The sequence below is a fragment of the Vombatus ursinus genome, unplaced genomic scaffold (assembly GCF_900497805.2).
Source record: "Vombatus ursinus unplaced genomic scaffold, bare-nosed wombat genome assembly UNPS02014798.1, whole genome shotgun sequence".
In the NCBI taxonomy this organism is placed as follows: domain Eukaryota; kingdom Metazoa; phylum Chordata; class Mammalia; order Diprotodontia; family Vombatidae; genus Vombatus; species Vombatus ursinus.
The window spans coordinates 35478964-35504560 of record NW_020954576.1 but is presented as its reverse complement, the minus strand read 5'-3'; the positions used below and the strand labels follow the sequence as shown (position 1 = coordinate 35504560).

The 25597-nt window shown below is 35.3% G+C and overlaps 1 protein-coding gene across 5 annotated transcripts in view; it reads right to left on the bottom strand.

The window, feature by feature from the left end:
- ESRRG (estrogen related receptor gamma) overlaps positions 1-25597 on the bottom strand; it is a 658508-nt gene that overhangs the window by 127652 nt on the left and 505259 nt on the right. For all 5 annotated transcript variants that reach the window (XM_027871328.1, XM_027871329.1, XM_027871330.1 and 2 more), the window contains one exon: positions 23983-24099. In XM_027871328.1, the coding sequence (XP_027727129.1) occupies positions 23983-24099 (117 nt within the window). The remainder of the gene's footprint in view (positions 1-23982; positions 24100-25597) is intronic.

The following is a 25597-nucleotide window of genomic DNA, read 5'->3' as shown; positions in this document are numbered from 1 at the left end:
TCAATATTAAAAACTGAAAAGTGGGATTAGTAGAAATAGACCCTATCAGGGAAAAATGCATTCTTGTCAATAATATTAATTACCATTCATAGGCAATACATGGTTCCATGTCATTTGACTTTGTTGATATGCCTATACTCCTATTACTTGACATTGCAGAGAACATTATTTTAAAAGATTTCACAAATGCCTCCTTTTTTTCTGACTTAATTAAGCTCTAAAGCTTAAAGGTCTTTTGTAGAAACTGGAAACTTAGTCAAAGAAAAAGGCTCATCTAACCAATAAAGCCAACACATGGTCATATCCGGACAGGAACCCCTAAAAAGTGGCATTGGTTTGCCAACATTCTTTAAAAAAATTTCCCTAAGAAGCACTCTTCTCTTTTAATATTCACAAAAAAAATTTTTTTTTCAACACTATAGTATTGGTTAAAAGGCTGGATGAGGGTAATTACAGATATTGATGACAAATGACTGCTACACTGGTCTCTTAAAAGACATTTATTGCCTGGTCAGCAGTAAATGACCAGCAGAAAACACAGACCATATTTGTATGCTTAATCAGGGATCTGATCCTTATTAAGCTCTGAGTATCAGGGAAAGGGTTAAGATATCCAAATACCCAGGCCTCAGGTTACCTAGGCTGAATCTGGTACTTTGCTGACTTTCAACTCCTCTGCACTTTAACAGATAAGGTCAAAGGTGGGACTGCAGATGAGAATTAAAGACACGTACAGGCCTTTAATCAGATAACAGCATTCAAAGACTTGCAAATTCCCAAGAAGCCACTCTGCTGGCATGCATCACAATGTCTTAGTCCTCTTTCCCCCCGCCCCAAAACAAAGCAATGACAGAAAAGTGGATAATTCCAGCTGAATAGCTGTAAAAAACCTTACAAAGTTTAAAATAAAAAAAATGAAAATAGAAACAAAATGAAAGAAATACTGGGCAATTCAAAATGACTGAAGACTTACACCCTACCCTAGAGAACAATTTTCACATTTTTGAAGTCTTTACAAACTTTTTTTTTTAGTTTCATTAAACTTTAGGGCTTAAAACAGTTCAAAGTACAGAATTACCTTAGTAGACTAATTACTTAAAGAATAGTTCCCAAAGTAGTGAAAAAAAAAATCAGTGTTTTGCACAAGAGGAAAATATTTTTCCTTCTCTCTCTTCCAAAAAGACATTAGGTGATAGCATAAGCACCAGTCTGGTCTCACCAGCATTCAGTTCTGTTATGGTAGGAGAAGAAAAGAGAATATAAAGGCACAAGAATGAAAGAAAAGGAGAGAGAGATACTAAGTCATGTCTACTGTGAAACCATCATTTATAAAATTCTTTTTCCTCTCTTCTTTTCTTCCTTTCTCTTCTTCAGTCATACTCTCATTACTTTTTCTACCTCTGCCCTTTGGGGATTAAAAAAATGTTGGTGGCTGGAAATGTACTGTTTAAGGAAATTGTCATCAGTCCTGATTATGGCTGTCTACAGCAAGCAGCTGACAAAATATAGATGAGAAAGCCTGTGATGCAATGGATAGAGCCCCATGGAACTGGAGTCAGGGAGACTTGGGTGTAAATTCAGCCTCCGATTCTTACTTACCTGGGCAAATCACTTTACCTCTCTTTGCCTCACTTTCTTCATTTATAAGATGAGGATAATAATCTACCACACAAGGTAGGGATAAACATGAGATAATATTTGTAAAGCACTTTGAACATCCAAAAGCACTATGTAAATGCTACCTATTATTATAATTATATATGTTTTCTGCATGGTCAGATCTACTACTTCATTTAGAATAAAATGAGAATGGGGTGGAGGAGTAGAAGCCAAGAGACATACTAGAGAAATTCCCATAAAGGAATTAATTTATTCTTTGCTTCTCAGGATAAACTAGATTATGGCTATGACAGGAAAACTGAGGTCAATACAATGTTAGAAATCTAACTTTAAACCCAAACTGTATAGACACAAAGAAAGGGTTTTTGTTTTGCTTTGTTTTGTTTTCTTAAAGCACAACATAGCTGCTAAGATATTTAAAACTAAAGCCAATTTGTTTTTCTTAGTTTGGACTATACTATAATAAGGAGCAAAGAATGAGGGAACTGGTTTTTGTGATCTTAAACTTGACTAAGCTCTACCTGTGAGAAGTATAGCACTGCTGCCTTAAGTAGGAGGGAGAGGGATTTAAGGGAGAAGGCTGCTTGCAAACTTTCTTGATGTGATATCCCTATTCTACACACAGGTGATATGCTATAATTTTGGCAGCTTCTGTTGACCCTGTCTGTCACCTTCAGATCTCTTGCAACTGGGCTGTGGCTTGGGGTTGGAGTCACACAGAGAATTATGGGTCACCTCTGACCTAAGCAAGTCATGAAGAGCCAGAACTTTGAGCATGAATCAGGGTAAGATCACAGGGCTGCTAAAAGCACATTGTATATTTTAGGCACACGTGCATACCAGTCTAGGAGAACATGGCATAGGATGTTTGAAATCAAACACAGCTTTCTAATGGACTGAAGACAGAAATTGGTTTTCCACAGAAGAAAGCAAGCTAATGGAGTCAAATAAGAACCAGAAAAAACAATGGCAGCACAAAATTATTTTATAAATAACTGAAGCATCAGATGTTTAGTGACATTTTAAAAAATATAGTTACAAATTAAAGGATATGAACAGGTAGATTTAAAAAAGAAAAATCAGCATAAACACATGAAAAAGGCTCAGAATCACTACCAATAAAAGGCATGAAATTCAAACAACATAGTTTCTACATCATAATAAACAGAATGTCAAGCTGACAAAAATGAAAATGTCAATTACTGCAAGGGATTTGGGAGGGAAGATACTATTGGTGGAATTATCAAGTGGTCCAGCCATTCTCAAAATTCATTTGAAATTATAACTAATAAAACATGTATGCTCTTTGAACCAGACATATCTCTAATAGACATATAACTGAAAGAAGTCAAAGATAGAGGGAAAAGTACATATGTGTACAAAAATATTTATAGTAGCACATATCCCAAAACGATCAAAGATAGAAAAAAAAAGGACTCATGTACACAAAAAAATTTAGAGCAGCACTTTTTTAAGAAATGGAAACAAAGCAGGTACATAACTGGAGAATGGCTGAACAAATTATAAAATATTAATGCGTCAGAATGACAGAATATATTCAGAAGAACCTGGAAAGGCTTACATAAACTGTACAGAGTGATACAGAGTGAAGTGAGCAGAAATAAAAAAAAAACGATTTATACCATTAATAAAGTTAAAAAAAAACTTTGAAAGAATTAAGAACTAAGATCAATGCACAACCAATCTCAATAGTATGAGAAACCTAATGATGAATCATCCTTTCCACATCTCTGCAGATAAGTGATAGACAAGAGGCTTAGGATGAGACATTTTTCAGACTTACCCAATGTATGAATATTTTGCTTTCCCTGCACTTACTAATTTTGAAGGAAGACTTTTATTTGGGGAAAAGGAGAGTTGGTAGTGATAATGATGCCAAAACAAAGGGAAGAAAGGAGTGTTAATAAGTATTCTAAAATAATTATAAGAGAAAAGAATTTAGAATTGGGCAGAGATAATCAGGGAAATTTTGCTACCACTGCGTGCTAAATTTAATATACATGTTTAAAAAACCGATGTAATAGAACTTCACAGTTTCGTATACAGTTCTGTTTTTCTGTTCTCTTTGAGAATGTTTGTTAAGTTCATATCAAAAAATAAACAATACATACTGTAAATTATCATTTACAAAGTCAAACTTCTTGTATACAATTGTGAAAATCCATTCATCCCTTTGTTTTGTGATTTATCACACTAGCTATCAGAACTTTATAATGTGAATTAAAATAATACATCTAGCAATAACAACTTCATATGACTATTCCTCACCCTTCCTGAGGCTCAAAGTACATGAAGAATTCTCAGATGAACAAAGAAATAAGGAAGAAAAAAGGTGAGTGGGGGATATTAGGCCTTGCCAATGTCATGTTTCAAAATATTTATTTATTAAATTCAAATCTATAATCTTCCTGCCCCCAAAGGGAATCTGAGACAACTTCAAGAGTTAAAATCTCTAAAGGCAGAATAATGGTAAATAAAAATAAAATCCTTCCAAAAACAGTTAAAAGTAATTATTTAGCCATTTATCAATGACCTCTCTTAATATGATCAGAAGAACCTGGTAGATATACCTGAACTAACCACTACTTCTAATGCCCCATTAGCTGTTTTCCAATGTGCAAATGATTTTAGTCTCAGAGGACTGTTTAGGAGTTCGGCTGACTGCAGCACTGCCTTCTTTCAGGTTTATAGTTAAATCAATGTATTTACTGAAGCTGCTAGTTGGAGCCTGCAACTGCAAGTTGAGAGAGAATGGAAAGGACAAGGAAGCCAAAGGGGAAATTGTTTCTCAAGGTCAAGAACTCCTTGACTTGCCTCTCTCAGGTAGCCCACAATAAGAAACAAAATCAGTGTTATTGCTCTTGTGTTTTCTTCCCTTGCTGAACAGAAATTTTGATGGGTTTTTCTAAGCTGGGACACAAACAAATCTTAAAGGAATTATGACATCAACAGAAAGTTTTCTTACACTTTCTAAGCATTTTGAATTTAATTTTTGTTCCATTTACCTTGTTACTCTTTATTAATAAAGCTTACTTTTCTAAAATTAGCTCCTCTAGATACTAATTAACGCACTTGGTGGAACCTAACTGTTATTATCATGAATTTTGTTTATTCACTTTCTCTAGGTTTAAGACTGTTATATCCTGCTGATTGAAAATTCACATTATTAACTCCAGGAACCAGACAATGACCTGAAAAGTGACAAGGACAGATGCTATACACAATAGGCAATGGTTGTCTAGACTGAAGGAGGATGCTGCTCGAAAATGTGAATGTACCAATCAAATGTTCTTCAAAACCATTTGTAGAAAAAGACAGAAAGGTACCTTTCTTTCCTCTCTTCTTCTTTTCTCTTCTTCAGTCATACTCTCATTACTTTTTCTATCTCTGTCCTTTGGGGATTAAATAAATGTTGGTGGCAGGAACCTTTAAGGGAGGAATTGTGGGACAGTAGAGAGTAGCATTTGTATAGATCAAGAATTGAACTGTTACTGCAAAGTCCTTTTTCTTGCAACAGAAGAAAAAGAGGTACAATGAAAAAGAAAAATGATTCTGCAACTTGCCAATGCTCAGTTCATAAATAAAGCTTTTATCACAGAGAACAATAAAGTCTATGTAAGAAGATTAGCATTTCACTGATCAAAATATCTGGTAAGATTTAGTATTTAAGCAAGTCAAATATCATTCCAGAACCCTAGGACAACCGAAATTCAATCTGGGGAAACACAGACCCCAAAGTGATTAAAGCCAGGTTGGCAGACACCTTAGATCTTGTCAGGAAAATGAAGAGATATATTCTAAAAGGAGATAGACATAAAGGGTGTGAATATTTCCCCTGCTTTTGAAGATGCTTTGGCCTTTGAACAACAACTTTACTTTGATGAAGTCAAAGTGTTTGACAAAAAAATACTGGAACCTCAACAAAAAAATCAAGGAATGTTTCAGGTAGAAGTGACAAAAGAGGAGACAGCAGTCCAAATATGGGCAAGCTAGATGGCACAGTGGATAGACTGCCAGGCCTAGAGTCAGGAAGACCCATCTTGCCAAGTTCAAATTTGGCCTAAGACACTTACTAGCCGTGTGATCCTGGGCAAGTCATTTAATCCTGTTTGCCACAGTTCCTAATATGTAAAATGACCTGGAGAAGGAAATGGCAAAATCATTCCAGCAGGGGGTAGCTAGGTGTTACAGTGGATAGAGCACCGGCCCTGGATTCAGGAGGATCTGAGTTCAAATCCGGCCTCAGACACATAACACTCACTAGCTGTGTGACTCTGGGCAAGTCACTTAACCCCAATTGCCAAAAAAAAAAAAAAACAAACAAACAAACCCCAAAACAAAACAAAACAAAACAAAAAAACATTCCAGCCAAGAAAACCCCAAGTGGGGTCATGAAGAGTTCAACATGACTAAACAATAACAATGGAAAAATACCTACCTGCCTGATTACTATCCTGGTATCTCCTCTACAATATCCTGGGGAAAAAAGGTGTCCAGCCTCCATTTGAACACTTCAAGGAATGGGAAAATAACTATCTCATACAAACTTGAGTGGCTTGTTGGAAAACTCTTCAGTATACTGAATTGGAATATGTATGCCTCCTCACAAACATAAGCCACTGGTCCTAATTCAGACCTCTACATGAAAGGCCTACCAGTTACCTGAAAATAATGATGTATCTTTTTCACCAGCAAATCTTTGTTTTCGCCAGCTAAAATGGCTGTCTTTCAATTATTCCTTAAATCACATTACTTTAATTCCCTTCATAATCCTGATGAATTTCTTCTACCTGGGCTAGTTGACCGACTGGTTGGGCACCTGTTTGTCAATGTTTTCATTAAATTGTGGTGCCCAGTTCTGGACACAAAATACTCTGGATGTGGTTTGAGAGTGAAGACTATTACAACCTTCTGTAAAAGAGAGATAACAAAACTGATACCATCTAACTCACAAAGTTGTTGTGGTTTTTTTTTTTTGGTTTGTTTTGTTTTAAAGATAAAATGAGATGCTCTAGAGAAAACCATTTAAAAATAAGAAGTACCTGGTAAATTAAAGGTATCACAATTATGATAATAATGATAAGACTTACACTCATATTTGTCCACTAGATTCCTCAACTGGACCTAAACTTATTCCTAGAAATAGTGCAGGATTGGGTAAGGCAAAGAAGAGGGCATTTTAGGAAAAGAAAAAAAACAAAACAAAACAGAGGTTGAACATCACATCTTCATAGAGCAAAGAAACATGACTGGGAAAAAGCTAAGTCTATCAAAGGTCTCAGAATTAAAAATTTATGTAGGTTTCAGATATCCTAATGTTCTTCACAATGTTCCTTTCTGGGAAGTAGAGTGTGCTAAAACTTTTATCCTATTAGGACAGCTTCAAGAACCTAGGGTAACCTCAATTCCAAAATGAAGTAGCTCAATCTGTTTCAGATTGTTTTCTGAAGACCAAGGTTCTTCACTAGGGTGGCCAGAGGGTGATACATTTTCCAAAGACAGAAAACTGTCAAAGACCATAAATTGAGTTGTAGTGAGTTTACAATCACTAATGGAAGAGGAAATACTTATACATTGACAAAATATTAGTTGATTTAAATATCGAAGGATAGGAATGTGAATTCTGAGAAGACACAAAAGTCTGGGAGAGGATGCTGATTCCTTGAGAGTGGGGGAAACCTAAGACAGGAAATTGTAAGTTCTTGGTCATTTATTATGCTGACGTGAAGTTATCTAGAAAGTTTGGATTTAAAGAAAAACACCCCAACAACAACAACATAATAATAATGATGAATAGAAAGAAGGATGGAAAGACATCTTGAACTGATACAAAGTCAAATAAGGAAAACCAAGAAAATAATATACCTATTGACTTTAAGGCTGGAAATGGAAAGAACAAAAAGAACACAATGAGAGAAACCCAGTGCTGCAAAACTACAATAAAAAAGGTTGATCTCAAGGAAGAGAAAGAAGAAAATAAATAGTCTTACTTCTTTGCAGAGGTGGAAGACCAGAGAAGAAGTACAATGCATACAGTATGCATACAGTTTTAGTATGTTTGTTTAGTTTGGCAGAACTTTTATTTTTCTCCCTTTTAAGAAAATCTCTTTATTATAAGGGAAAGATGAGTAAGGATACAGTGGGAAATGAAGGTGATATAAAACATAAAGATAGCAATAACATTGATATTTTTAAAATGTAATCAATGAAAAAGCTATACATCTGTGGAATTAAAGTTCAGAGGATCTGGCCCTAGGGCTGCATGTGTGTGCAAGAGGAGGAAAGTTATGATGAGTTCTATGAGCAGAACAAAGAAATAACCCAGTTCAAGAGCTGCAGAGAAAGAAGTTTGAAATGGGCCAAGACCAAAGAGATTGTATTTCACAAGTATCCAGGTTTGAACTGGGAATTTAAAACAACATAAAAGCCTGACCTATTTATGAACATATGCTAAACTGAACAGAACTTGAGACTGAATACCTGTAAATTAATTAATTTGTCTAAATCATATAAAACTTAAAGTTCCCCTCAATCTACAATAAAATTGAAATGGTATTCTGAGGTTAGTCCTGGGCCCCAATTCAGCACGGTCAGAAGTAAAAGAGGAGAAATTATGTTTATAATTGAGCTCTTAAATAAGTGGTTAAGTTCACACACCTGATAAAGGTCTTTGAAAAGTATCATTAGATTAACTGCTGCCATGAGTATTTCTATACTATTTTTCTCTGACATTCTAAGTAAATGATGAAAACTCTCCTAAACAATGTTAACATGAGCAAACTTGGCAGGAAAAAAGTAGATGAAATGTAGAAAGTTAGCTGTAGCACCTATAAAATGTAACCTTAGGGATAGTTACAGTTGTTTCTGAGGTGCGAAACATGGTGGGCAGAGAAAGCTGTTTACCGATTGGGTCTTTCCAGCAACCACCAAAGCCACGTTCCCTCTCAATGCAGGACAATCTGCTATTCACTCAAATCTGGTTTTTTTTTTTCTGAGAAGCCAAAAAAGATAGACTCCCCACCAGTGCCATCAGGCTTGGGGACTTGACTAGCACTGGGCACTGGAGGCTTCTGCCAGCTAGTTGGCTTTGGGGAAGCCGCTGACCTACTCTCCACGGTACAACTTTTGTGAACCTGGAATCCAGCCTGCCTCTCATCGTTGGTCAACCTTGGCCAAGCCAGCTGGCTTGTTCCTTTTCAGACAACTTGCCTTAGGGAAGCTAGGTGGTGGCTTCCCAACCTACTAAGCTAGAGAGCAGAGACAAGACTATAATATAATCTCTAAAGATATGACTAATATTTATCTTACTTGAGCTTCAGGGGTAAACAGGCTTGTATAATATTTGATGTCCCATAAATGCAATGGAATCCCCTTTAGCTAAAACCAGACATACATCTAAATAATAGAATTGACAAAGAATAAGCGAGTTGCGGGGGTTGGGAGGGAGGGGGTCGAGGTTAGATGGAAGGAATATAAAACTGATGAAGCACTTTACAAAATGGCCCTTATTCAAATGTAGAGCAGGACCCCTTTATATTAAATTCAAGCACTTTGCAACAAATAGTAGTGCCATGTTGATATATGTGTGCATGGGTGGCCAGAAACAGGGACAAAAGGCTGCTATTTGTCTGGGGGCTCATGGGAAAAAATGCTGTATCAAACACAGTCCTACATCTTTCAGGCCTGTCCCCACCTCCCTTGATCACTTACAAAGCTGTCACTGTACTTCCTGTGCAAAAGCAAATGTGGAACCAGCTTTCTTAGTGCCTGAGCGGCAACCACCCTCTGCCCCCATCCCCTTGGGTCTAAATATATCAAGGAAAGAAACAAAGAAGTAAAAAACAAAATAATAATCTGTAGGAAATTGGAAATAGGCTGGTACAGAGTGAGTAAATATTCTTCCAATATTAAAAAAATGAGGAATTAAACTTTAAATGGTATTCCAATTAAATACGAAGGAAGATCTTAAAAAAATGTTATGGTTTCAAAATGTTTTTTTTTTTAAACATATAAATAAGAGAACAATTTAGTTCAAATAACTTTTGTTGCTATGTTAGGTTACCTTAGAAATGATTCCATTTAGTCCATTTCTAATATTACAATAATTTTAGTCTTAGAATTATATGTAAAACAAAAGTTAATTAAATGTCAAGGAAGTCATTGAAAACTGGGCACTTTGAAGGACTATTCTATGTTCCAATACCCAACACTGACTACATGTATAACTATTTCTGCTATAATTCAATTTCCCCATCAGAGAAATAAAGGTGATGACAACCTGTGATACTTAGCAATGACATAAGCAACTGAGTTGCTCAAAATGGAGGTTAATATCCTCATCTGAAAAAAGACAACTGGAATAGAGAAATAAGTTTATTTGCTACAAATCTTCTTATGTGGAATGAAGTATTTTTTGAAAGAAAGAAAAATTTGCTCCAAGTAGAAAATAAAAATAGCCAAGAAATCCAAGAAGTCTAGGAAAATGCAGATTTTGAGGGTAGAGTTCACAGAGAAAAACCCAAATAAAGAAGGGAATAACCAGTGAACTGTTGGGGGCAAGTAACAGTTTATAAATAATTCTAACGAGGAGTAATGAAGCACCATAGGTTTGGCCAAGGTAGAAATAACTTACTATTGGTCAGAGGAAGAAGAGATGAGGCCTAGTAATTGAAACACCGTACTGATTAAGAAGATTCTACAGAGATAGTTTAGGTAAAGCTGAATGGGGTAGTGGTATCAATAATTAAATTCTATATGCAAAAAAAAAAAGTAACCCTAAACAAAAATAACTCCTTTGAGGAAGCTAGAATTGCCTAAAATGACATGCAGAGAATATGATATTAAAGACAGACAATTGCTGATGAATACAAACTGGTTGTATGGTCTTATAAAAATAAGGTCAGGAATAGTAATGCCTAGAGTGGACACTGGTTTTCATTGAGAATGAATAAACAACAACAACAAATGCTCTTTTTTCTGATACCTATTGTATGTAGAGGAATTGTAATATAAGAGGAAGATGAAAAGGTGTTTCGGGTTTACGGAACAATGACAACAGATGGCAGAGAAAAAAAAATCATTGTTTTGCTCTCTCTATGAAGAACGATGACCTTCATAAGGTAACTTATAGAATGAAAATGGCTAATGTTCATAAATTCTGTCATGAGTATATTGGGGTTGAGATGCCTATGGGATATCTACTATAAAATGTGGAATAGAGAGCTGGTGATGTAGGATAGGAATAGAAAGGAGAAGATAGACAGATACATAGATACACAGATACATAAAGAGATGTGTGCATGTATATGTATGTATACATGCATATATGTATGTGCATATGCATGTGTGTGAGCATGTATACATGCATGTATGTCATTTTCATAGATGACTATTTGACCCATAGAACTGATAAGATCACAGGAGATGGTATAAAGCAAGGGTTTCTAACATGGAGAAAAATTTCTGGAGGTCCATAAACTTGGGATAGGAAAAAATACGCCATTATTTCAATATAATTGGTTTCCTATGTAATTCTTTGTATTTTATTTTATGCTTTTAAACACATTATTCTGAGAAGGGGTACGAAGACTTTATCAAACTGCCAAAGGGGGTCCACCACATGCAAAAAGAAAAAAAGAATCTCTACTGTAAACAGAGAAGAGGGGCAGAAGAGAAAGCCCTTGGGAACAAAGCAAAGTCAAGTACCACAAGAAGCAAGACAGAGTGGTGTCATGAAAACCAAGGGATAACCACAGTATCTAGGAGGAGGCAGAAGGCAACTAGTGAAATGTCACAAAAAGGTCAAGAAGGATGAGGACTGAGAGGACAATCAGATTTGTCATTTATGACATTGGGGGTAACCTGGGAGGGAGCAGTTTCATTTGAATGATGAGGTCAAGAGACAGGATTCAAGGGGTTGACAAGCGAAAGGAGAGATAATTGTGCCCCTAACAGGGATTCCCCATGGCTCTCCATGTTAGCTTTCTTGTTCCTTCCCCAAACCTTACATGTCAGGTTGCATAACTATAATGATTTGTGCTTTAAAGTTGAGGGAAAAGAAGCTGAGAGGGTTCAAGCAAATGAGAATTTTCATGGACTTAGAATCAGAAAAGCTCCATTTCTGTTGCTGACTTCCAAAAAGACTTTACAGGCTCCCTGTTCATATCATGCCCCCAACCTATGGATATACAACAAAGCTCATCCCTGTCCCCACAAGTTTTTTTTTCTCTTTCTCTTTACATTCTCTTCATTGGTAAAATCATCTTCTATATATTTAAACATGTGCTTTATGCAGATGGCTCTTAAATCTTCATCTTCAGGCCCAGTCTACTCCAGGAATTTTAATCTTACAATGTCTATTGAAAGTTTCAAACTGATTAACACAAGAGACATCTCAAACTTCAAAATACAACTTACTATTTTATTTTTCATTAAATCCCATTCCTCTATCACATGTCTCTATTTCTGGGGCAAGTACCAGCATTTTTGTAGTCCGTCTTCTACGTCATCTCAGCTCCAGGTTTCTGAGGTTGGCACCATACTGGACACTTCACTCTCCCTTTGTCCTCAGATTCTATCTGTTGCCAAATTGTGCCATGTCTACTTCCCCAACATGTCGTAAATACAACCTTTTACACTAACATACTTATCACTTTAGCTCAGGCCTTCATCACCTGTGACCTAGATTATTGTGACATCTTCCTAAGTGGTCTGCCTGCCTCAACTCTCTGCCCAATCTCTATCTTCCAGAGAAACCATTCTAACTTACTTACCCTAAATGCAGACATGACTACATCACTACCCTACTCAATAAACTCTAAGGGCCCCTTTCTTCCTCAAGGATTAAGTATAAACTCCTCTGTTTAGCTTTGAAAGCTTTTCACAATCTATTTTTCCAGGCTTTATACATTATTCTCTTTCCCACACTACACAATCCAGACAAACTGGCCTTCTCTCTGTTACTCACCCGCAACATTCCACCCCCATCTCTTATCTTTTCCCCCTATTTGTCCCCCATGCCTGGAATGCACTCCCTCCCCACATCTGCCTCAGAAAATCCCTGCTTTTATCAAGCACTACCTTCTATACTCCCGATCCCCTCAAAGTTAGTATTTTCCTATTCTAATTAATGTATATTTATATTCTTCATATTTATTTTGGATGGATGGAGAAAGACAGAGAGAGAGAGAAGATACACAGATATATAGATGGGGACAGCTAGGCTTAGTGGATAGAATACTGGGCCTGGAGTCAAGAGGACCAGAGTTCAAATCTGGCCTAAGACACTGACTAGCTGTGTGACCTTGGGCAAGTCACTTAACCTCTGTTTGCCTCAGTTTCCTCATCTGCAAAATGGGGATAACAGCACCAACCTTCCAGGATTGTTGTGTGAGGATTTATAAGAAAATAATTATAAAGTGGTTAGCACAATGCCTGGCACATAGTAAGCACCACAAAAATCTTAACTATTATTATTATTATTAGATAGGTAAGTAGGTACAAATACGTACTTGCTGCTCCTCTTCTCAAACATAAGCTCTTTGAGAATACAAATTTTCATTCTTTTTATCTGTATGCCCAAGGCCAGCCTAAGACTTATTAAGGGCTTAACAAATGCTTTTTGATTAGCTGATTGAGGTGGAGTATGAACTATCCCAAAGTATTAAAAGAACTTATGAATGTGATAACTGAGCGACAGAAAATGATGTTTGGACAATTACGGGAAAAGGCAGAGGTGCCCTAAGGTAACAGATGAGATATTTCAGGCTCACTTTGCCCATGTATTCTAAAGAACTTTGTTTGAATTTCATGGCTAGGTCCAGATCACTTTCCAAGATCTTACTCATTCCAGTTTCCTCAACTGAATGAGATGGCTGTTGCCATTCTATCAACAGAAATCTGGATTGTCAAGTTAACACAATAGCTTCAGCAGATAAAGGACAAAATAACACAGAAGAAGCTAGCTTAAGAAATCCCCAGGAAAGTTACACACCCCTTAAAAAGTGGACCTTCTACAACTTTCTGTGACATACAGGTGCTAGAAAGCATGGCTCATTAGAAGACAAGGAACATATCAGCTGGGAAAGAGTAAAACAAATGAACCAATACAGACAATTACCATTGCTGTAAGACACAAATAAAGAAATTCAAAAAGTCATGAGAAGCCTTCTATGAACTGATACAGAGTGAAGTAAGGAGAGATGGGAAAATAATATATGAGAAGAAGAAAAAAAAATGAAACGGAACACTGTATAATTACAATGACCAAGCTTGACCCCATAAAAGAGAAAATATACTTCTTTCTGTCTTTTTTGTAGAGGTTGTAGATAATCATTGTGGAACAAAATATACACTGTAAAACTTGGTTTATGCATTGATTAGCTTTTCTTAATTGCTTTTCATTTTTTCTTTTCTGTTAAAATTTTTGTAACAAGAAATGGCTGACTGGGTATGGTAAGGATGGATACTTTTGAAAGTGAAAGTTATTTTTAAAAAATCAATATTTTTTTAATAAGAAAAAATATAATCATCATCCAGATCTTAAGGATGTCTTCTTCATTGTAACAGGTATAGTTGTTCCATTTTCTGTAGTTTGAGAACTGTAACCTACATAAATTGCTACACAATAATGCAGGCCTTGTACTTAAAATCAAAACTTTTTATGACACATTAAAGTGTCCACCCTCACAGACAGCATAATGTCAAGAAGAGCCTTTAATAGAAGATGCTCTGTGCTATCACTTGATAGTACAACATGGGAGCTTTGTTTAATACTCTGCATTAATGAAGGAGCTCCTTAAGGATAACATTACAATAGAGAGCACAAGAAATACCACTGAGGTCAATGCAGCTCTATTAACTGTCATCCGGCACAGAAATATTTTCCTTGAATACCATTAAAGCTTTTCCCCTTCTCTTTGTTCTGCTTTTTGAAAGCAGTAGGAACCCAAACTTCTCTCACAATAATTTCTGTTTTCTACTTAGCAGCCTAATAATATCGGACTTGAAAAAGAAATTCACCTTGGCAATGTCTTGCTCACAGATTTGCTTAAAATATTTGGTGAAGAATTCTACTAAGTGGGCTCGTTATTTTTTTGCTTCAAAATGTAAGTGATCACAAATATGTTTATTAGAAAATGTCCAAGGTTCCTTAAAAGGCAGTTTGAACAAAACATATTTCCTTAAATAATTTCACCCCCAAACCTCCCTTTTAACTACATTAAAAAATATATGGGAAGAGAAAGGAGTCATGAGCACAAAGATGGATAGAGGGAAAAGGAAGATTGGCTCCAGAATGTCAGGGCATCTATCACCATCTATTCTGCAAGCCTTAAAAGGTAAAAAACAAAACAAAACAAAACAAAACAAAACAAACAAACAAAAAAAAACAACAAAACTGTTCAAGGGAAGGCAAACTATTGGGAAAATTACGTAAGAATGGAAAAACAAGAAGAATATCGTTCCTCCTAAAAGTCTGGGAGGAGAAAAAGATATGATAAGGTATATTAATTGAATAAATAAGGTACATGTACAAGTAAGTAAACGGTCAGGTCTCTAACCCTGGAAGGGATCTGGAGGGATAAGGCACCTGGTGCTTAGCCCCAACACAACCAGGCTACCACACCGATTGAGAATACCAACATGTCTTTGGAATCCTCAATTAAGTAATATGACCTTCCCTGCCGTCTTTATCTAGTCTAAACTTCCTCTTCTGACTCCTCTTCCAAATCGCCTATGCTCTGTCATGTAGCAGCAGCCCAGTCCTATTATCATAGACAGTATATTCATTGTGGCCACAGATTTAAGACACCTGATTTTGCTGAAACAGCACCTCCTCTCCTGTAGCAAGCTTGCTCAGCTTTAAACCTCACAACCCACCCACTTGTGATAATACAATTCTATGATTTCTCAACAGCAACTACTATTGCTTTTCAATATTGCCCATCATGATGCTGCTTGTCTCTTCTCCACCAATAACCCCTACTAAAACACATCCCATTCTTTATCCTAAAGTTCAATTCTAAACACTTACAGTATAGTCTAGCATTTATAAAGCATTTTTAAAGTTTGCAAAACACTTTAGAATATACATTTTATCCTCAAAACTACTCTGAGAGGTAGGTGCTATTATTATTGCGATATTATAAATGAGAAAATTGGGGTAGACAATGGTTATGTGACTTTGCCATTTACACTGCGATTAAACACATGAGGCTAGTGAATTCAGATCTTCCTGACTCTAGGTCCATCCTCTATCCACTACCAACCTTTTATTATATGAACAAATGATCATAGATTTGAACCTGGAATAAACTTTTTTGAGCTTAACAAGTCCTCATATTTCACAGGTGTAGAAACTGAGGTCTAGAGATTAAAAGCTACTTGCCTCGCAGCTAAAAAGTGTTTGAGTCAGGGCTTGCTTCTCCAAGGCCAATACTCTATTCTTTACAGTCAGTCAACAAGCATTAATTAAGCATTGCCTATGTGGCAGGCACTATGCTAAGTTATGCGGATATGAAGAAAGGCAAATATATAGGCCCTGCCCTGAAGACCTCATGTTCTAATAGATGTTCTGTATCTCCCGTTCACCATCTTTAATCAAATATTTCCAATCCCTGCGTCTGTAAGTCATATCCTATCCCACTCCTGCTTAGATTAAGCTACCATCATCCCCAAGAAGACCTGGGGAAGAACCTGATCTCACTGCCTGAGAACTAGGTAAGTATGGAGAAACAAAAGTACCTCATTCAAATATTGGAGGTTCAGCCGGTGTTCCTGGCACCCTATATTGGGATCTCGTAATAGACTTTCCCATTGAAATCTTGTTATGTATGATAGGTAGTGAAGCATTAGCAACATGTGGACTAGATAGGTTCTTCTCAGATGACACAGCAACTAGATCCTATTTTCTATGGGAAAATGTTACAGATTCCAAATGAACAATTTGCAAAACGAGCCCTTGGCAGAAACTCATTCAGAAATAAGGGTTGCTCCATAAAAATAAAAATAAGCATTATGATTGGTGTGGTAGTAATGAAATTTGTTAGATGAGAGTGCTATAAGCTTGTCACTTTTCAATGGTATTTTGAAATACATGTACTTGGCTATGTAAGGAATGTAGGCAAGAGTTAAAAGAATTATTTTTAATTAAGATTCTTTAGAGTAGAAATAAAATTTGTAGCTTACACAAGTTAAAAAAGATTTTGTTTTCATCTGATTAGATGCAAAGTCAAATTTTGTCATATAACAATAAAGAGCTGTAAGGTTGCTATTATGTCTGTGGGTTTTCTTCTGTTCCCCAAATAAAATGATTAAAAACAAAATAAGCCTTTTTCTTTACAGATTTACTGATGCTGCAAAGAAAAAAAAAGACTTTCCTAAAAGGATCAAATGTTGAGAATCATAGACTAAATGTTTATTGATTGGCTAAGAGAATGCTATATAGAGCTGAAACATATCATTAGATCTTAGAAATCATCCGGCTCAACTGTTTGATAGTTGAGGGAACCAAGGTCCAGGAATTTAAATGATCTCCATGAAGCCACAAAATGAGTTAGTGGCAAGTGGAATAGAATTCAGTTCTTCTGGTTACCAATTGTGAACTCTTCCCACTATTCAATGTAATACATGCAACATGGTTTACGAGAAAAACTACCCAATTTGGGAGTCAGCACAACTAGGTTCAAATCTGGACCCTGTCTACTGCTATCTTTGTAATTTTGGGCAACTCACACCACATCTCTGGGCTTCATATTGTCCATCTTTTAAATGAAGTGCTTATATTTTCTGAGCATATTTTTTTTTTAAATCAGAACCAAATTTTATTGGTCTAAGAAGTTCCCATTAAGAAACATTCCCCATCAATTCAGACCAGTACCTTCTAAGGAACTTAATAGTCTTAAAGTTGGTGTGGTAGTAAGAGATTAAGTGATTTACATAGGTTCATGAATGTTTCAGAGACAGGATCTGAACCCAAATCTTTATATGAAGCAAAATTCATATGACTGGGGAAAAGAATTCATATGTTGTTGTGAAAAAAGATAATTCATATTAGATAAAATATGTTAGGATATGTGGCTGAGGTACATGGGAAAAGTTTTCCAAACATTTTTAAAGAAATTTGTGAGGGGCAGAAATTTAATCATTACTTTTACTCATTCACTCAAACCATGCCCATCTACTATTAAGTATCTCTGAGGTATGAGGACAGATTTTTAAAAAGTAACTAAATAATCACTGACATAAACATCACAAAGTTGACTACCTAGCAAAGGAGAGCCAACATACACATATATATGCAATAATACATAATAAATATGTAATAATGAAAAAATAGTACTACTATAGAGTAAGAGCATAGGACAGGTTGGAAGAAAGCTCATTTCTCTCTATGAATGCTGCATAATAGTCACTGAACAACAGTGAAGGACACATTGCCCTCTATTATCACAAGTTCACAGAATTGCAGTATAGGAAAAGACCTTAGGGTGTGCTTGGTAAACCTTAAAAAGTATTTCATAAATGTGAGTTGCTGTTATTATTAAAATTATCTACTGCAACCATTACCTATGGAGGAATATGTTCTGCAACATGCTCCCCAAATGATTACCCATTCAGGTTTTGGAGCTGGCTCAATCTTAGAATCTAAATTAGAAAAAAATTTTGAGATTACCTATTTTTCATTTTACAGATTAAAAAAACAAAAACAAAAACAAACAAACAAACAAACAAACAAACAAAAAAACCCAAAAAGACTGTGCACCAGAAAGGATAAATACCTTGCTCAAGGTTACAAAGTGTTAGGCCCAAGATTAGACCCATGGCTTAAAATCACAACACTAATTTTTTTTCTCTCTTTTTTTTTACTTTCTCAACATAAAAAAAAAAAAAGCAAATGGAATATTTCATATTTCTTCTTCTGTACCCACCATAGTATTTTTTAAAATTACTTTTTATATATATGTGGTTGTGGTCAGATTCAATGCCTCAACTTTTGAATATATTTTACTAATGTATTATAATCACATTACAATCATTTCTTTGCCTCTATTCATTAAAAATTCCGAGAGATGGATGGATGGATGGATGGATGGATGGATGGATGGATGGATAGACAGATAGACAGACAGACAGATAGATAAATAGATATGTACACATATACATATATATAAAAAATGGTAAGAATCTCATATAAACATTTTCTTGAAATGATCTACATCTTAAATTTCTTAAACTGAAGATTCTCCTTCCCTGCTGTCACAAAGTTAATGAACAGAGAATCACAAGACAATGGTGACAGTGTATAAAACTCTAAGGACATAGTTTTAAAAAACATTAAAAGCAAGACTTCTATATTACACTGCCATAGGCTGAAACAATTTTCTGATGGATTTAGCTCAGTCTGGCAAATCAATCTATTTTGGGTTTGGTTGGGGTGTCTGTGAATGTGTGGAACAGGATTAGCATTTCGGGCTTGCAAATTCATAATACACTTGCTCTACCCTCACTTTCTCTTGGGAAGAGAAGCCTAAGTTAAAAATACAAATCTGGTACATGGCAGGTGATTCTGTTGCTCCACCTGCAGGAGTCAAAGAAAAGGCTCAGTTGCCAAAGTTCAGACCAACTAATGATAAAATAACAATTTAATCAAGGAACTTTCAAAATCCTTTTTATGAGACAATAAAGTATTAATTATTGCTTTAATGAAGCTTCCCTCATTGCTCTTGACACCAAAACAAAATGTTGATTGTACCCTTTAAATATATTTAAAAAAAAAAAAAGGGGAGAGAAAATAAATCCAGATCAGATACATTGGTTAACTTTGATTAAAATTTGGGTTTTCCTTCAAATGAACAATACCTCAAAAACATGAAATAGGAATAGTGACATCAGATATCTTATAATTGATGGGCCTTCAATGACATATAGAATGGTAACATCATTTGTAAAGATCACCAATATAATATTAACACACACACTAAGACAGAAAGAAAGGCAAAAATCTCTTACATTCAAGATTTTCATTTACTCAAATGATCTTCCTCCTGAAGAGCAATATTTAGGTATCTTTTATGCCCAGATTCTTCTATTCTATCTTTAGTGCTATCTGTTAAAATTTTGCTTTAATTTTAAAACTACAAAGCTGTAATAAAAAATGTCCTGAAATAATTTGAGGACTAGTAAGAAGAATAATATGTTTTAGTAATGAAAAACATTCATAAAATCACAACTGTATACTCAATCACACAAGTCTTTTGCTCCCAATACATGCATACATACATGATGTCCAAACATGCTCTATAAAATCCAGAGAGAAAAATTAAGCAAAGCTATTTTGCTATTTTGAAATGAGACAGAAAATGTTACTTTTTCTTTTATAAGAACAGATTAAATTACAGTTTTATGACATGCAACCAGTAAGTATAGTGAAGGAAGCCAAATCATCATATCACCTATACGTACAGATCTTTTTCAAACCCTCTAGCTCATTACTTCTCAGACAGTATACAAAAAGTATTCTATGGGGAGGGGCAGAGTAGGAGAGTCAATCTGGTAAGGAAAGAAATTGATGCAAATAGGAAGAAAAGAAAAAATCAGAGATCAATGAACTATTTCAAAAATACACAAAAATAAGCAAAAAGTTCAAAAGGGACCAAAAGAGGGCATTTTTATTAACTACCGGGTTAAACTTAATACACTAAAAAAACTTACATAGCATTAAGTTCAAGTTTTCATATGGAATTCTCTTTTGTGTTCTTTTGTTGTTGTTGTTGAACTGTCCCTTGATATTTGTTAAATTCAAAATAAAAAAGGAAACTTCTAAAATAAATACTTTTTTTAACTTTTGGCATTATTTCACCTAAAAACTACAAGCAGAGTTAAATAAAAGTTATGAAAGAAAATGTAACCATGAATACTAGTGAAAAATGATTATATTTCAGGGTCTAGAAGTGATTTTGTTTATTGGTAAAATAGATTCTGTCTGTCAATTTCTAGGCCTACTGTGCCATTAGCCTATATGGACCACTGTGGTCAAACAGGGGTTGGAGCAGCAAATTTTATTATATTCTGGTAATTGAATTGAACGGGTTTACATTTGAATAGATTTACTGCATCATGATCTCCAACAAATTGCATGGGACCAAAATCCCTCTCCATCCATAAAGTTATATTTAAGACAGTATCACTCTCTCCAGATACCAAAGGCAAGTTTAGTGCCAAGGAGATGACCAAATGCAATGCAGTATGTAATAGAATATTTCTCTGACTTTTTTTTTTTGCACGAAAGCAAAGGAACACAAAGTATTTTCCATATAATCAACCCTACCCTATGATGGCTATTTTACCATTTAAATAAAAGCAAGATTTAAAGGATAACAGAAGTGTCAATTAATTCCCTTTTTAAAAAACAGACCTACTCAAGGTTTGATAAAAGAAATTAAAGAGGTAAGAATTAAACACTTCTATTTGCTTTAAGCAAACACTTTAAGCAAAACCATTCATAACTTCAATCACTCTTATCAAACTTTCAAAAGTTTAGAAACAATGCTACAATATACCAAAGAGGGAAAGATTGTTTTAAGGGGGGGAAATAATTTTCTATTATTTATTATTTCTTCAATATCAGAAAAGGAAAAAAAAAGATACTCAGAGGAAGCAAATGTATAATTAAATAAGTTGGTATTTTACACACACACACACACCCCTGAATATAATTGGAAGTAGAACTGCTCCTTACTACTGAAAATACAACAAATTAATATCAACCTTCCAGTTTCATAAATTTAAATATTGCTTATTTAAGTACACAGGCATATTTAAGAAAATAAGCTTTCATTAGTTGGTTAGAATTTATTCATTAGTGATAATATCCTCCTTTCCAATTAAAAAAAAATCTGAAAAATGATCATTAAAACTCCTCTAAAAATCCAACATCTAATCTCCTAAATTGGAAACAAGTTTTGTCCCTGGTTTCTTCATAACGAAAAACCATACTAAGAAAAAAGTAAAATGAAGCACATTTTGTGCAAGACGTGGTTTGATGACTTAGGAGGTTCCATTTTCAAAAACTGGAAATGCAAAAGCTTCCAAACAAACGAACAAAAAGCTTACTTGCAAGAAATGGTGCTACGTTGGCATTCTCATGACTCAAAGAGAGAATGTCACATCTTAAGGGGAGCCTGGGTGGATTAAGTCTGATACTAAAGAGCTAGGCTTCCATAAAATTCTAGCATCTAAGATGACTTTTTAGTAGGACCAGCTTCAATTTGACAAAAGTCAGCATCCTAAAATATGAAGCTTAGCTAACAAGCCTCTCAAAAAGAGTTTAATTCCTTTTTTTTCCCAATTCAGATACTGATAAACTGACTGCCTTTTCCGATTAGTAGAAAGAACTCTTGTGGTTATGGGTATTAAGTTTATGTTGTGCAGGTGGGTTGAGGGTAAAGCTGAATAGGATTTTTTGCTTGTTTGGTGATTGGTTTGTATTTGGGCAAGGCAGAAAACAGAAAATGGCAAGCAGATTCATAGTTATTATTGAAAAGAAAGTGAAAATGAAAAGGTACATTTTGTTCCTACACAATAGTTCCATAAGCTTAATTTGACATAGTGAAGGGGAGTGAAAAATAAAAATAAAGGTTGTTTATTTGAACAACCAGGCAGAACTTGAACCGGGGTTTCTTATATGAAGGTTACTTATCCTAATAAATTTTTTTACACAGCTGGTATCAGAAAATCCCTTTTATGACACAGAACAGCAGCTAACCTGCGATTAATAGACTTAGATGGTTTGTTGTCTGTTACATTGGGGAGCTAAATGATTTGTCTAGCATTGCACAGTAAGCATGCTGAAGTACCTGGACTAGAACCCAGGTTGGCCAGAAGACGAGGCCTATTCTCTATTGGCTACATGACATTGACTCATATAAGTGTTAGAATTAAAACCAAAAACTATTAGATTTTTAGTTTTGTAAGATCACACAGGCTGCTAGTCATAACGGAAGATTCACCCAAACCTCTAGCATGTATTAGTTTTATGGTCATGGACAAGCCACTTAACCACTCAGTAGCCATGGCAACTTTCTGCCTGTACAATCGAGCAAGTCAATTGCTGTCCTGCATCAGAAAAAAGAGTTTCCTCATTGAGTGTCCTTTAACTTAAGGAAATCTCAGATCAGGCCAGGTATACCTCTCCCCAAACGGTCACATAATCAAAGTTCTACATTTTCCTTCAAAGATAAAATGAACTGTTTTGTTCTTCAGTTTGGATTTAGGAGAGAAGCTAAGATTTTAGTTAGTAAATGAGGACACTCTAGGGGTACCAAAGTTAGCGAAACTCCAGGACAGATCTGGGGAAGAAAGTTTATTTCTAGAAGGAATAAGAGACAGAGTAGTAACTATTTATCTAAGTAGGAAATGTGCCTAATTTTCCTATCTATTTCTATTACTAAGGTTTCATCCTTGCTCTTCCTGAAACTGGTAAATATATTTATTTAAAACTTTTCTCCAGGATCTAAATACACTGAGGTGATTTTATTTTTTATTTAGAATGTGTTGATGATAACAGTACAATCGAAATGTAATGTATAAAATACATATAAAATAGCACCCACACACAGAGATGATAATCAAGTTACATCAGGACTTCAAATTTCCAGGAAGAATTTCTCTATTACCTCAGATGAGACAGCTTCATTTTTTTTTTTTAAAAAGAGATGCTTTCCTTGATTTATCACAGATCAAAGACCTTGTGTTTCTGAAAAAGTTATAAGGGGAAATTTGAGAGCATGAGAAAAGAATAAAGATGAGGATTTTTCCAGATCATTTACCTTTTTCTCAAGCTCCTTTTAATCAGAAATCAATTCAAAGAATGTTGGGGGGGTAAGGGGAGTGAGGAAAGGTGGGGGGAGTTGGCCAACAGCAATGGAAAGCCAAGATCAAAATATGTATTTTCATGCAAATCAACACAAAGTAATAAAGGGAGAAAGGGCTTGATGACATTGTCACTGGTACAAAAAATAGCTCCTTTCCCGAATTTAACCTTTTGCCTGCTGGAAATTATAAATCGAAGATCATCAGAATCAATAAAGCATACCTGGTGGCTTCTCTGGACCATCCCAAGTACCCTGGCATCTTCCTTGAGAGGTAAAACACTTTAGCTGCATGCTGCCAGAATACTCAAGAGTAAAGTAGCAGGTTTTATTTATTCTTCCCCCACTATCACATTTATACTTACCACCGCATGGTTTGTTCGGGTTTTCATGAAAACTGTGATGTTGTTAAGCACGCCACACTTACTCTTTTGAGTAAAAATGTAGAGCTGTGGAATGAGAAGAGCCTTACCTTCCTTCAGCATGCCAACTTTTAGACACTTCATGAAACGGCAAGCCTGGCAGGATTTGCGTCTGCGCTTTGTGATTTCACATTCATTTGTGGCCGGGCAGCTGTATTCTATATTACCTGCAGCATAGTAATGGGAGAAAAGAAGCCACGAATCAAAATTGTGTGGTTAAAACATCAGTATCCCAGAGGAAACACCAAACAAAATGAAACAAACAAACAAACAAAAGCATATGGAACCAAAGCCAACCCTAAGGCCACAAAGAATTCACAAAGAAGTGACATAAAAGGAAAAAAGAAATAAATGACACAGGAAAGACTAAGATTCATGTTAGGTCAGAAATATTAAATAAAATGTAGGATGCAGAAGATATGAGTTGAAGCTTTAAAAATGAAGTTTGATGATATCTATTTAAAATCAATATTTTCACCATATCTAGGCAAAGTCTCCTTAGCCCCTATCCATCCAAAATCTTGAAGTACCTAATTTACATGACTAATTGCATGTATATCCCTATTATATAATTATTGCATTGGTTTAGATTTCTGGTCATTATTGACAATAGAGGAATCATTCTTATAAAGCTGGTGAGATTATCAAAGGCTTTTTAAAACATAATCAATAAGTAAACAAGATTGTTTGGGAATTAAGTAGATTCTTAAGAGAAGAGGCACAATAATGCTTTTTGATACTGTGAGATTTGAGTGAGATGTCCTGTGGTGTCCCTTTTCCAAATTTAAATTCACATCGATAGATTGTGAACTTAAAAGTAAATCTAGCCCAAACTCCCTAATTCCTGAAAGTTTTATGCATAAGAACAAAAGGTTAAGAACTAACATTTTCTGCTAATTGGATTTGTTTTATATGTTGTTATCTATTTAAGTTTAATATATGGTTCTATGAGAATTTTAATTTTAAGTGAACTATCTATGCAGTGAACATTAAAAGTCTCTTCACTCAAATCTTAGATTTATTGACATGATATATTGATAGAATAGCTCAAAGTCTTGGTACTTCCTCCCCCACTACAATGGAAGCTCCTTTAGGAAGGGACAATGTAAATAGCAATTGTTCCAGTTTTGGCCAGAAACCCTGAGGATCTTCCCCTCCTAGACTGATTTTTTTTTTTTGGACTAGGTAAAAGAGGCCATTCTTTGCTTTATTTTTTACCCAAACGAATGGGCATTGCTTCAGTCAAACTGAGACATTTTAAAGACCTTAGCTTAAAAAGGCCAAGGTCTCCCACTGCATCCAGGGCTATCTCCAATCATCCTGATCTATATCTGGCCACTAGACCCAGATGGCTCCTGAGGAGAAAGTGAGGCTGGTGACTTCGCACAGCCCCTGCTCACTTAAATCCAATTCACTCGCATGTCATGGTATCACCTCCCTGATGTCATGGTCCCCTTTGAGAATGAAGAGAAAAGAACAACAACAAAAACAATTCTTATTGAAACTCTTTTTTCACACCCCAGTGATCAATAAATTTTTGTTGTCGTTACTCATATAAATTACCCTTTCCATGGCTAGCATAGAACTCTGAATACAGTAGGCACTCAATAAATATTTGTTCAATTGTTGTTGAAAAGAAATGCATTCAATTACTAACAAGGATCC